Consider the following 14,553-nt stretch of genomic DNA (forward strand, 5'->3'; position numbering starts at 1 on the left):
ATGCATCGGAGACCATCCAGGTGCAATTAACCATAGGCAAGACTGCTCTGCAAATTGTAGCATGTTACAGGCCACCCTCACAAACTCAGGAACCTCACATGGCCTTCCTGAAAACACTAGAGGGATAAATGTATCACCAAACACCATCATACTAGGTGACTTCAATTACCCTAATATAGACTGGGAACACTACTCAAGCCCAAACACCCTAGCCCAAAAGTTCCTGGAATTCATAAACTCAAATGCCATGGAACAACTAGTCACCATCCCCACAAGAGGAGATAACATACTTGATCTCATCATCACGAACATGGGAGCACAATGTTCAACACCGGAGGTGTACCCTCACTGGTGAGATCAGACCACAAACTAATCTCGCTGGAGGTCCTCATCCCTCCCCCACCTGTAATAAAAACCACGCAAGTAAAGTACTCCTCAAAAGCCGACTTCACACTTCTAAAGACTAGTGTGGTCTCCTTTAAGGCCCCGAGCCATGGAAAACAGTACTCAAGCCGCTGAATCACTTACAAATGCCTTCTACCAGCACCTGCAGGACTGCATGGATAAGGCAATCCCAAGCAAAACAAAGACTCTTTGTACCAAAGGCAAGCATCCAGTCTGGTGGACCCCAGCCATAAACAAACTCTACAACAAAAGGAGGAAGCTACTACAAGATAGAGCAAAATCCTTAAAAGGTAAGACACCCTTGATCACTATAAGTAAAAAACTAAGAGCTCTCATAAAATCATCCAAAGCAAATTTGAGAGAAAAATAGCTAAAGACTCAAAAGACAATCATAAGGCCTTCTTTAGCTATGTTAGAAACCTGGGAGGAAACTCCCAGATATGCTCAGAGCTAGTTCAAAATGATGTGAAGATTACTGATCCTACAGACATTGCCAACATACTGGCTGACAGGTTCAGTGCAAACTTCTCCCCTCCCCAAAAGGAGAGATATCTATACCAAACGATTGCAGCCCCCAAACATCTCCAGCGCCCAAGTGAGAACTGCTCTCTCCAAAGCAAAAACACAGCATCCATGGGACCTGATGGTGTCCCCGGCTGTGTGCTCCATGAACTCAATGAGGAATTAAACCCACAGCTAGGACAGCTGTTTAATCAAAGTCTTACCTCTGGATACGCACCCAGGAGTGGCGCACTGCAACTGTGGTACCACTTCACAAAGGCGGTGCCTCCACCGACCCTGGAAATTACCGCCCATTAGCTTGACAAGCCTTATCTGCAAAGCCATGGAGAGGATCATAATGGACCTCATAAATAAAGACATAGGGAATTTGCAGACTTTGGATCCAACCCAGTTTGGCTTTGTCAAAGGCAGATCATGCCTTTTAAACTTGGTTGACTTTTTGAAACAGTCACCAAAGCCATTGATGAGGGAAAGGCAGTCCATACAGCCTACCTCGATCTGGCTAAGGCCTTCGATACAATACCCCATTCGGTATCATTGAAAAACTCATCAGCTTAAATGTCAACCCATACATCACAAGATGGGTTGCAAACTGGCTGAGTGACAGAACCCACAGGGTCAGAGCTGCTGGCGCCATGTCAGACTCAAAGCCTGTCACAAGTGGTGTCCCACAGGGCTCAGTCCTGGGCCCACTCTTGTTTGGCATCTACTTTTCCAAGTACAAGCAAACACAGGAGGGTTATGGCTGACAAAGTTTGCAGATGACTGCAAACTGGGCCATAGTAGAAAACACATCTGACACAGATATCCTTCAGAAGGGTCTCACAGAAGCGGATAACTGGTGCCAGAGCCACGGCCTAAAGTTAAATGCCAAAAATGCATAGTCATACCCTTCGGGAAAAACAAGGTTACCCCTAGCTACCAAATAGGTGGCAATCCACTGAGCACAGAAGAAGTTATCAGGGACCTGGGGACCCAGGTTGATAGTAGTCTGTCATTCGACACCCATGTAGCTAAAGTAGTTAGGAAGACCTTCTACATTGCCCACCTTATCATGAAGGGATTCTCATCTAGATCAAGGGAGGTCATAGTCTCCCTTTACTCATCACTCATCAGACCAATGATTGAGTACAATGCCCCATTCGAATGTATCTGACCCGACACTTGCAGCAGCTGGAGAGGCCACAAAGTTCCTCACCAAAAGGATAAAGGGTCTCAAAATCTGTCCTATGCTGCCCGACTGAAAGAACTCCAGCTCTATTCAGTCGCCACCGCTTGCTCAGAGGTGACCTTTGCCTAACATACAAGGCCATGTCAAACCCAGATTTGATGAATATGCTTCACCTCAAAAATCTAGATCCATCAGAGCCACAAGGGCGGAGACTTAAACCTTGACACGGCTATTAATAGGACGTGCTGGAGGGATAGATTCATCACCCAAAGACTCCCTATGCTGTGGAACAAAATCCCGGTACATGTGAGGCAGAGCACCTCGCTGGCCTTGTTCAAGAGAAATCTTGACCAATGGATGGGAGATCGCAGATATACCCCAGGGATTACCTCAGTGTCACTGCTCGACAGAGGCACAGAAAAATAATGGGTATAGTTCCCCATACTAAAGGGGTGGCCTAAGCCACAAAACGATGGGCTAGGCTTGTAAATGCCCTCGGGCAGATAGCCTAGTATGAACCTATGAACCTATGAACCACTTTGTCTTTGGGAGGAGGCTTAGTTATCTAGAAGAAACACAGCCATGAGAAGGACATACAGCCTTAGACACACACACACACACACACACACACACACACACACACACACACACACACACACACACACACACACTCCTTCCTGCCAGAAAGATCACAGCTTGCTGTCAAGCATTTCTGAATTACACGTGTGTATATGTACACACACATAATTCACAAGTGCAGTCACCAAAAAGGTAGATGCTTAGTGTGTTAGCTGTGTTGAGTATATTAAAAAATGTGTGATTGAACCAACATTGGGCAGCAGCATCTTTAATGACCAGATTTCAGTCAAGGCTTGGCGGTAATGTCCTCAGTACATTCCGGACATTAATTCAACTTACCATTGGCACTCTCAAAAATGACTTTCACATCCACAACCTCTTTTTCCAATTTTTCCTTGGGGTCTGACTGTCACTTGAACAGTTCTAATCATCTTGTGCCAGTGTTCACACCGCCGTGTGGCTAGTCCTGCAACGGTTGTCTTACTCACTAAATGAGCGTACACAAAATATCTGCTGACAGTCCTGTTACAGCTTCTCCAGTCTTCATCTCTCCATACACTTATGCATGGATGGTGGGGATCTTTGCATTATATCTTATCTTATTTCACTGAGGAATTTAGTTAAATATGATTGCCACGTGATGCTATTAAAACTCATTAAGCTGGCTTTGTTTGTTTTTTTCAGCATGTTGGTAGACATCTTGCCTGTACCTTGTATGCCATCCAGTTTGTATCGGATCCAGAACTCTGCTGAATTAATCTGCATTTTAAACTCTTCATTTTGCTGTTTATTCCATTTATTTCTGCCTTATCATTTTGTAATGTATTTATTTGGATTACTTTTTTTTTTTTAATTGAAGTATATATGATATACTCCACTCGGCACAGTGACACAGCAGATAGTGTTGTCACCTCTCAGCAAGAGGCTCTCTGGTTCAATTCTTGGTTGGAGTACCTTCTGTTTGGAGTCTGCATGCCCTCCCTGTGTTTGTGTAGAGTTTCTCTGGGTGCTTCAGTTTCCTCACACATTCCGAAGACAGGTAGTAGGCAGTAGGCAGATTGTGTGTGTGTCTGTGTGTCTGTCTGTGTGTCTGTCTGTGTGTCTGTCTGTGTGTCTGTGTGTGTGTCTGTGTGTGTGTCTGTGTGTGTGTCTGTGTGTGTGTCTGTGTGTGTGTGTGTGTGTGTGTGTGTGTGTGTGTCTGTGTGTGTGTGTCTGTGTGTCTGTGTCTGTGTCTGTGTGTGTCTGTGTCTGTGTCTGTGTGTGTCTGTGTCTGTGTGTGTGTCTGTGTCTGTGTGTGTCTGTGTCTGTGTGTGTCTGTGTGTGTCTGTCTGTGTGTCTGTGTGTGGTATGGAAGAACACCCGTGGCAGGTCTAGCCATCCGACAGTGTGAACATTGGCTCTAGATGATTGTCTCTGTTGAAGTGACACCCTGAGTCCATGTGCAAAAATGAGAAAAGGGGTTGTGGGTAGAGGGCTTGTGTGGATGTACTCACTTTATTAAGAACACGTTGTACTGTTTTGTTTTAGTACAACAGCAAAGAAAATAGTTTGGCTGTAGGTAATGGATTATCTTAACTGTTTTCCATCTTTTAATGGATTGTAAACAAAGGTGGAGACTGTGTTTTGTATATTACCCAGACCTACTTGCAAAAGTTAGTGTAACTTTATATACTTTCACAGAAAAATACTTTCCCTTTTTAAAAGGCACTATGAACTGTGGTTTACGGGCTCCTAAGAAAACTGTAGCATTGCTACACGTGGTAGTAAATATTTTAGTAAATAATTTTCCTGTAAACCACTCCTTATTGTGTTTTGCTTCTTACAGACACACAATTTATTTTTGTGAAGGTTTGCTTTGACACAAACTTCCATTTTATTATTTTCACCAAAATGTAGCAGTTGGATTTTTGACTTTTTTCTCTTTAGACGGTAGATTCTTGCTCAAACCTATATAGTTGTAGAGCTTCCTGTATCATCTATATTTTGCCTTACACTTAAACCTAGCTGGTAGGTGATGCACTATTAAGCGGTTCAAAAGTTTTAGGCATATGTGTCTTGAATAGACTGGGATGTGTAAGAGTTTAATACTCGGGATGCATTTAACTTTGCCTGCAACCGAATCTTTCACTGACGTCAAAGCTAGGCAGCTGTTAATATTATCTTTGCCAAATTTAGTGTTAACAATTTCAGTAGAAGATTGTGCTGGATGATCGTTGAATTTGTGTGTGTGTTTGTCGCTGGTGAACCTTCCGTTTAATCTTGTTTTGTTTTGGTTCTAGATACTGGTGACTGGCAGTCGTGCATTACTACTAAAGCAGTGGGAGTGGAGAGAGAATAAATGTGTTCGGACATGGAAAGCTGTCCATACAGCTCCTGTAGCCAGTATGGTATTCGACTCAACCTCCACTTTGCTAGCCACAGGTCAGTATAACTATAATTGCTACAAGAATGTAATTCCTGTTCGACGTTTGCTAGAATGACAAGTGTGTATGTCTTCATTCTTTCTTACCATTCGGAAGCATATAAGCAACAGTCTAGTTTCAGTGGGTCAAGCATTTTATGTAAAACTAGCACAGATGCTCCAGTGGTGTGGTGGGATAAATCTCTTACTGTGGCCCGTCCAACCAGGGTTCGATTAGCAGTTCAAGTGACTTAACAGAGTGGCAGGTGAGGGATAGGCATGCCTATCCTGAGGGGTGGGGAGTTTCATGGGCGCTCTCTACAGTGATCTCTGGTGAAGGCTGTGGATGCTACATTGAGGGGGTGTAGCTTAAGCAGGGATAAGGGTGGTGGGCACTGCTAAGTCGCAACAGAGTTGTAGCAATACATTGCATGCCCCCTTTGCACACTTTCCCCTCAAAGCATCACAACGTAACAGTACTGGAAGGGCAGAGTTGTATGTTGGTAGGGCATTACAGAATCCCTTGGTGGAATGGTGACAGCAAAGAGCACCATTAGGCTCCATGAGTGGCCCCACCAAGATCGGCGAAAGTGTAAGGTGGCTCTTGAACAGCTGGTAAACCTGCCATGGACATAAGGTACTGGGTAGGAAGGCTGTTGGAAGATGCAGGGGCAAATAAATATAATGACCATACAGATAATAAAATGAACATTTGAAGAGATATGGTTCAGACTTTGACAAATTGCCAGGGTGTTGGAGGGGTGCAAAGGGACCCCATCCAAAAACCATTGTTGTTGTGTTTTGTATTTCTGAACATGTAGTGCTGTTGTAAGGTTTATAGAGAAATGTATTTTAGTGGAAGTTTTAGAAATTGGAGCGCGTTTCCTTTGTGTATTATTGGTTTGCATTCTGTAGGCATGTTGGGATGACTGAGGTGAGTGCATGATGGTAAATGTGCACCAAGGCTTGGTGTTTTTTGTTGTGTTTGTCTGATGGTGCATATTGTGTATTGTATGTGCTGTCAGTATATGTGTGTGTCACTGATTGGTTACACAATCCGTAATAGCACTCAGGACATCTGTTGGTGTGAGCAAAGAAAAACCACCTTGAGTGTACTGCCTTTGAGTTTGTATAATTCCCACATTCCATTCATCAGAACACCTGTGAAGTATGTATTAAATGCGTCTTCATTACACTGTGAACTGTTAGTACGCTTTTTTTTCCTAAGAATAATTCCGTCTTGTAATATTCACTATTCTGTATGATATATTTTCATGTTATTTTCATGTTTCCTTTGCAGTTTTCTTTCTATTTCTGTACCCTAAATAATGTTTCTTCTTTCTTAACTTGAATATTTAAATGTTTGCCAGTCATCTTCAGATTTTGTTTTGGTGAACTTTTAGTCTTTTTTTGTTTTAAGTAGGATACCCAGTTTGTCTTTTCTGGCACCTGTTTTGAATTAATGTTGACAATCCTGTAATAAAAAAATGATTGCTAATTGGACTTGGGGTTCAGTGGTGCAATTAGATTATATATATATATATATATATATATATATACGTATATCTTTTAAATTTAAAATTTAAATGTTAAGCCTTTTTAAATTCTGGGACTGGTGCACAGGTGTTCAACCATCAGGAAATTGTTTCCTTTGCTGGATAAGTAGCAGTTTGAATCCGGTTGATTATTCCAGCAGCCTGCAGTTCACTGTGAGATCATTGAGTTGAACTTGTTGACTGCACCAACTTGTCAAGAAAGCCAGTAAGTAAAAATAACACTACAAGTTATTAATAAGACAGTTAGCAATTAGTTAAAATACGTATTTTTGTAGACAGGCAAGCTTATGCCCTGCACTCCCCATGGTGGGGTTCCCCCACACCCCATGCTACTTTACTCCATGATCACCGAAAAAGAACTCCTCAATCTCGTGCAGCTGATAACTGTTCCTCATTATCAGCGATAATAATCAAGTTTGTGTCTTCAGTGAGTGAGACATTTGAGAGACCTGCAACTATAAGATCCTTGACAGGTTGTCTCATGATAAAACAGACCACCTGGGTTTGCAGATGCCACCCCTCTGTTGTGCTAGCCTTTGACGCAACCAACCAGCCTTGAACTCTGCTACTGGCTTTGACTGCAAAACAGCCCCACAGCATCTAGGTAGTAATGTTTTAATGCACTTATGTTATACGTCAGAGTGGACTAGTGCTGAATTAAAAGTTCTGTTTGTGCTGTGGCAGTTTTGCATCTGAAACTGGTCTAACCGGTTCCCTCCCGGATAAGAGAAGGGGCTACCACTGCTGATGCCTTTGTCTTGTATTATTTTTTGTTCAGTAGCAATGAAATTTTTATTGGTCTGTGTCGTCTCGTGTTCTCCTTTATTTGTAGACATCAGTACTGTATTGTGCTGGCCTGAAACTGAACCACCCTGCCTTTATCCATACTACCAGATTTGTTTGCAAAAACAATTCCCATAACATCTGAGAGATGTTGCACTGAGCGCAGTGGGCTTGCTGAATATGCACCATAGTAACAGGGGTACACGAACAGTAAAGTACTCCTCTTGGTTATTGTCTTATTATTCCCAGCCTTTATTTCATAGACTAGTACGTTATAGTGATTGCCTGGGCCTGGCAGTGCCTGGTTGTGTGTTGCACCTGTTCAGAGCACCTTCTTTCAGTTAATGATGTTCGGTTTAGCTTTGCTAATTGTTGCTCTGTGTTTTTCAGCTGTACCGTAACAGCCCTGCTATATTCTTTTCTTTCGATGGCTGATTGTTTACTGCCCTGCTGTGTCACAGCATTGGTGTGATAGTGTCATTCTGTTCTGCTTTATTGTACCTTTTCAGTGAGTGATTTACTGACCTCCTATATTTCAGCCGTGGTGGGGTAGTATTATGGGTTCATAGGTAAGTACTAGGCTAGCTGCCCTTGTGAGCCATTTTAAAGCTAGCCAGTTTCCCTTTTTGTCCTTGAATTAATCTATCCCATTTGGTTAGAGATTGGCCTTACCCATCCCATCCCATGGTCGATAATTAGATATTATCTGTAAGAGAATAACTGGAATTGGTCACCATAGATAGTCTGAGGGGACCCATGCATGGGATAAAGCAATTATGAGCTACCTCTGTCCATTAGTAGTACAGGGGGCAGTCTTGGAGTCGCATCTTGTTGCATTACTGCTACTATTCTGCTCTGTATTTATTACACTGGCATCCAAGCCTGTTGTAAGTGGATAGCATACTGTGTTAAGGCACCTATCCCTATAGCAACTTGCATTTCTTTTAAGATAGTTTCTGTTGTAAGTACAACATGAAGTCTTGGAGGCACTTGTATTTATGGTATTTGATTTACTGTGCTTTAGTATCAATGCTTACTGCCCAGTCCTACATTTATAATCGGTGCTGAATTGGTCACTGAATTTTAATATACCTGTCTCCTCTTGCTTAGGCACTTTCATGTTGTAGGTGCTTTAAATACTGATGTTCTTCGTCTTCCCTTGCTGCAGTCCTGACTATTGGGGTATAGTCCGCGTCCCAGTCGGCCCGAATACCAGAGTATAAGGCTGACGTCGGTCATGGCGCCTTAGACTGACGTCAGTACGTCAGGGTACTAATGCGCATGACCGACGTCATTTCCTCAGTCTTTTTTGCCGCATGGTCCGATGCAGAAGCAATTTTGCGAGTGCAGGTTGGCGTTCTGAGATTTTCCGAAACCGGAGTTTCAGACCGAAACAGAGTTGGCTAAGTAACCGTTGGGGAACATTTTGGTTTTTTCTTGCCTCAGTATTTAACCGGATGTCAGAAAAAGTGAATAACTGTATTTCTTGTGGGAAGCAGATACCGCATAGGGATTATCATACATTGTGTATACCTTGTTTAGGGCCTGAGCACGGCGTTGTTGGTTGCCGCTCTTGTGCTAGATTTAACAAGCGCACTATTAAGAGGAGGCTTGATTGTGCTAGGTTAGTGTTTGGGAAGCGTTGCAATTATAATATGCCGTCGGATGCTCCAACGCCCGCTTCATCCAAGAAGCGCAAGGACAAAACAGTGAAGCCTAGGGGTGAGGAACCGCAGTCCCGGACGCCGGTTCTTTAGAAGGCTCAGGGAGCCAGAGGTTTTGCCAGGAGTCTCTATGGAGTCTCAGGCAGATACTTTACTGTTACAGGATGTGCCCTCTCAGGAGGTAGGCCAGGCTGAGGGGCTTCTCAGGTAACTGTTCTTCCCTCTCTTCCCAAGGTAGTTAGGGCCTCTCCTTCTGTTGCCAAAGCTTCTTTTAGAGGTAGGCCAAGTTCAGCTTCTGTGGGGGCTTCTCCTAGCATTTCGGCTCTGTGCCTAAGAAACATATGCTTAAAATGGCAGAAGATTTGATTACTCTGATTAGAGGTTCTATGCCCCCTGATAAGAGGCCTAGGGTGGAACAGGAGTTTGATAGTTTTGAACAGTGTTCACAGGCTTCAGAGTCTTCTGTGGAAGACTTGCAAGAGTTTCCTACTTATTCTGATTCTGATGTGGATGATTCCACTCCTACAGCTTCTCCTCCTGAGGATTTTTCATTTTCAGAGACTCTTCACTCCATGAGGGAGCACTTTAAATGGGAAGGCCAGGATTACTCTGATTCCAGGAAAAGGCTTAGGGAATTCTTGTTTTACCCCAGCATAGGCCCTTAGCTATTCCTCCTGTGTTGAATGTGGTGGAGGATGTTTTTGCAGAGGCTTCCCTGAACCCTGACTCCTTGCCTCCTGCTCCTGTTAAGCCTGATAGGTATTATAGGGTGCCCGAAGCTCATAAGTATTTGTTTAAGAGTCCTAGGGCGGACCCAGAAACTGTTTCTCAGGGGCCTAAAGGTGTTAAAGCTTCTGTGGTTAAAAATCCTGTACCCTCTGATAAAGAGGCTAGGGCTTTGGATAGGTGGGGTAAGAAAGTATATACTTCTTCCACTCTAGCCATGAGGGCGTTGAATTGTCAGTTTCATATGCTGAAATATCAGAATTATCTCCTTTCACAATTGAAATCTAAGGTGGATGCTTTGGCGGAAGGTATTGAGTGTAAAGAATTGCTGGATTTGGTTCATGTGTCTGAACAAGTGGGTAAGCATTCTTTGCAGTGTGGTTTTGATGCTGTTCAGGCCTCCTCGAGGGTGGCTGCTACTAGTTCTGTTCTTCGCAGACATGCCTGGTTGAAGGATCAGAATTTAGCTGAGCATGTTAAGACCAGGATTTTGGATGCTCCTTTACAGTCTGATGTGTTGTTTGGACCGCCTGTGGAAGCAGTTTTAAAGAAAATGGAAGACAAAGCTAAGTCTATGCAGACTGTTAAAGATTTTTTGCAGGTGCAGCCTCCGAAGTTCAGTAGAAATTGGCCTGCTAAGGGGTGGACATATCCTGCTTATGGTTCCCAGTCTAGGGGTAGGTCTAGACGTGGTAGGGGCAGGGCTCAAGGTTCGTTTAGGCCTAGATCAGACAGTTCACCTGCTCAGACTTCTGGTGAGGGCAGGGGTCAGTCCTTTCGTAAGCAGAACCAATGACCTGCCTTTTCAGCTGCCAGTGGATTCTCGTCTGGCAGCTCCTTTGGGAGGAAGATTGTCTCTTTTCAAAGAAAATTGGGATTTAGTCACTCAAGACAGATGGGTGCTGGATATCATTCATCACGGTTACAGATTTTATTTCCACACAATGCCCCCTTTCAAAGGCATGCCAGATGTTCCTCCTCCACAAAGAAAAGAGGCTCACAAGCAAGTTTCTCAGTTACTCCAGATAGGGGCCATTCAGCCAGTCCCTGTATCGGAAAGGGGCTTCGGATTTTATTCTCGCCTGTTCCTAGTACCAAAGAAGGGGAACACGTGGAGACCAATTTTGGATTTATCTATCCTCAACACTTATCTGGACATTCCCAAGTTCAAGATGTTGACGTTACAGCAACTGTTACCTCTGCTGGGCAAGGATCACTGGATGGTAACTTTGGATCTCAAGGAAGCTTACCTTCATGTGCCTATAAGGCTAAGTTGCAGAAAGTATCTGCGGTTTCGAACTGGAGATTTTCATTATCAGTTCTCTGCATTGCCCTTTGGCTTATCTACTGCCCAGAGTATTCACAAAGGTTCTGGCTCCAGTGATAGCTTACTTCAGGCTTCATGGCATTCAAATCTATCCTTACTTGGACGACTGCCTGATTCTGGCTCAAGAAAAGGAAGACCTTCTACAGCATCTGGAATATGTCATAGCAGTGCTAAGATGCCTAGGGTATTCTGTGAACGAAATAAAGTCCAGTCTAGTACCCTCTCAAGACATGTGCTTTCTGGGTGTGAGACTGAATACAGCAGCCCAGATGGCCCTTTTAACCCCGGACAAACAAAAGAGTCTGTCACTTTACTTCCATCAACTATCTCATCAGTCCGTGCTGACTGCAAGGACAGTCCTTCAAGCATTAGGGTTCATGGCATCTTGTATTCTGGTGCTTCCCAATGCCAAACTGCATATGAGGAAGCTGCAATGGTATCTCAAAATGTGTGGACACAGCACTGCCAAGATTTCGACACTGTCATTCACATAATACCTTGCCTTCAAAAGGAATTCTTGTGGTGGGCTCAGAATGTCACCTAAACAAGGGACTCTCTGTGACCCGGCCAGAGGCGAGTCAGATTTTAACGACAGATGCCTCGGACACTGCTTGGGAGCTCATCTAAATGGAAAGTGGATACAAGACAAGTGGCCTGCCAGACTACAGCATCTACATATCAACATGAAGGAGATGTTAGCAGTCCAGTTTGCATTGATGGCTTTCAAGGAGTTACTTCTTCCAGGGCAGGTGTTGATTCTAACAGACAACACAACTGTCATGTGGTACATCAACAAGCAAGGGGAACACATTCTTATCCTCTATGCAGGCAAGCAATGATTTTATGGGAGACTGCGTTAATGCCTGCAACTGACTCTTCAGGCAAGGTTTCTGCCAGGAGCACAGAACTCCTAGCAGATGTATTAAGCAGACAAATCATGGATCCCCACGAGTGGAAACTGGATCTTCATGTATTTCAGAAATTGACAGTGTCATGGGGAACTCCAGACATAGATCTGTTCGCTTCTCCACTAAACCACCAGCTGCCAAAGTATTGCACAAAGGGGTTTCATCACACAGCTTGGAAAGTGGATGCTCTGTCTTTCAGTTGGAAAAACCTTCATGTCTATGCCTTTCCACCTCTGCCTCTTCTTCCAAAGGTATTATTAAAGGTCAGACAAGACAGGCCAAGGATGATTTTGATAGCTCCAGATTGGCCTCGGCAACACTGGTACCCGCTTCTAAGGAGTCTTGTAAAGAAGCCTCCATGGCTTTTACCTCTGATTCCTCATCTGTTATCTCAGAAGGACGGTCATCTGCTCAATGTCAAGCTTCAATCTCTTCATCTCACAGCTTGGCATATTCTGTGTTGAAGCACAGCAGGTCTCAGCTTCCTCAACAAGTTTTAAATGTGATTATGGCAGCTAGAAGGCCTAGTACTAGGAGAGTGTACGCAGAAAAATGGAAGAGATTTTTATTTTGGAGTACAGCAAAGAATTTGGAGATTTCAGAGCCTAATTTGAGTGTGGCTCTTCAATATCTTACTGAATTATTGGACAAAGGTTTGTCCTTCTCTTCCATAAAGATTCATGCTGCAGCAATTTCAGCTCACTATGATTGTGACCCACCTTTGTTTTCGCATCCTTTGTTCAAGCAGTTTCTTAGAGGGGCAAAGAATATAAGACCCCCACGTAGAGCTCCTACTCCTGCTTGGGATCTCAATTTTGTGTTGGAAAAACTTACTCTACAACCTTTTGAGCCTGCAGCTACTGCTGAATTGAAATATTTGTCATGGAAGACTGCTTTTCTGTTGGCTATTACTTCTGCAAGAAGGGTGTCTGAGTTGCAGGCCCTTATGGCAGTAGAGCCCTTTTTGATTTTCCATAAGGACAGGGTTTCATTACGTACTAATCCTTCCTTTATGCCTAAGGTGGTTTCTAGTGTGGCTTTAAACCAAACTATTCATTTGCCTACGTTTTTTGCAGATCCTCAAAATAAAGGGGAAAAGATTTTGCACACTTTAGATGTACACAGGCAATTGCGTTATTATTTGAGCAGGACTAAGAATTTTAGGCAGTCTCAGCAGTTACTTGTTTCTTTTGCTTTGAGTTCACAGGGCAAGCCTGTGTCAAAACAAACTATTTCTAGGTGGATTGGCTTTTGCATTGCATTTTGTTATTCCCATCATGGCAAAGAGGTTCCAGCTGGGATTAGGCCTCATTCCACTAGGGCTACTGCCACTTCAACAGCATTTCTAACTGGGGTGGCAACTAAGGATATTCTGGAAGCAGCTACTTGGAGTTCAGTGCATACTTTCTCTAGGCATTATCACCTGCCTATATACTCTAAGACTAGGGCTGGTTTTGCCACAGCTGTTTTACAAGGCATGTTGTCAGCTCCTGCTACTTTATAATTTGCCAGCCTCCCTTACCTCTGCTTTGGGATTCTACCCAATAGTCAGGACTGCAGCAAGGGAAGGCGAAGAACATAGTACAGTTTGTACCTACCATAAATGTAGATGTTCGAGGATTCCCTTGCTGCAGTCCAATTTACCCTCCCTCCTTCCCTCTGTGTTTCGGGGTGGTTGTGTAGGTGAGTTTACATGCTCATATTTTTTGTATATATATCGTTCTATATATTGTACATGTTTTCGGTGCAGGTTGTTTTGGGACTTGTCTTTTGGGTCTTCTGACATCTGCGGCAAGAAAAGACTCTGGAAATGACGTCGGTCATGCATTAGTACCCTGACGTACTGACGTCAGTCTAAGGCGCCATGACCGACGTCAGCCTTATACTCTGGTATTCGGGCCGACTGGGACGCGGACTATACCCCAATAGTCAGGACTGCAGCAAGGGAATCCTCGAACATCTACATTTATGGTAGGTACAAAACTGTACTTTGTTTATTATGCAGTGGCTTCAATGCCTGCTGTTTAGTTGAATCTTGTATAATATTGTATTGCTTTGTGCTGTACTGTATTGATTATTACTGTGTTGTATTTTAGCATATTGTACTTAAGTTATTGTTGTTTGCACTGTTCTGTAAATGTTTTCACTGTCCCATTATATAAGTACATACGTATATTACAGGTACTGTATTGTGCTGTATTATACTGTCCTGCACTGTTTTGTCCAGTATTTGTAGTCCTTCACTCAACCTTTATACATCATACAGCTCCCCCTCCCTACTAGATAGATCAAGGGTCTCCAAATTCCAAAAAATCACATACTGTACCGTGGCCAACCATATGTCCTCCGTCTGTCTGTCTCCACATTTGTTGATAGTCCTCTAGCACGAGTCACCCTGAGACAATGTTTAAACTGCCACGTGCTCACAGACAGACATTTGCTGTTACCACGGAGTCCAGATGTGAGAGGTGAAGATACTTAAGTGCAGCTAGAGGCAAATCTCACAAACTT

The 14,553-nt window shown here is 43.5% G+C and overlaps 1 protein-coding gene across 1 annotated transcript in view; it reads left to right on the forward strand.

Moving 5' to 3' along the window:
* TBL3 (transducin beta like 3) overlaps positions 1-14,553 on the forward strand; it is an 825,158-nt gene that overhangs the window by 243,272 nt on the left and 567,333 nt on the right. Inside the window, exon 5 of the mRNA XM_044089118.1 lies at positions 4,957-5,098. Coding sequence (XP_043945053.1) covers positions 4,957-5,098 — 142 coding nt within the window. The remainder of the gene's footprint in view (positions 1-4,956; positions 5,099-14,553) is intronic.

This window comes from Protopterus annectens, chromosome 12.part0 (assembly GCF_019279795.1).
Source record: "Protopterus annectens isolate FY-2018-M chromosome 12.part0, PAN1.0, whole genome shotgun sequence".
NCBI classification, from domain to species: domain Eukaryota; kingdom Metazoa; phylum Chordata; order Ceratodontiformes; family Protopteridae; genus Protopterus; species Protopterus annectens.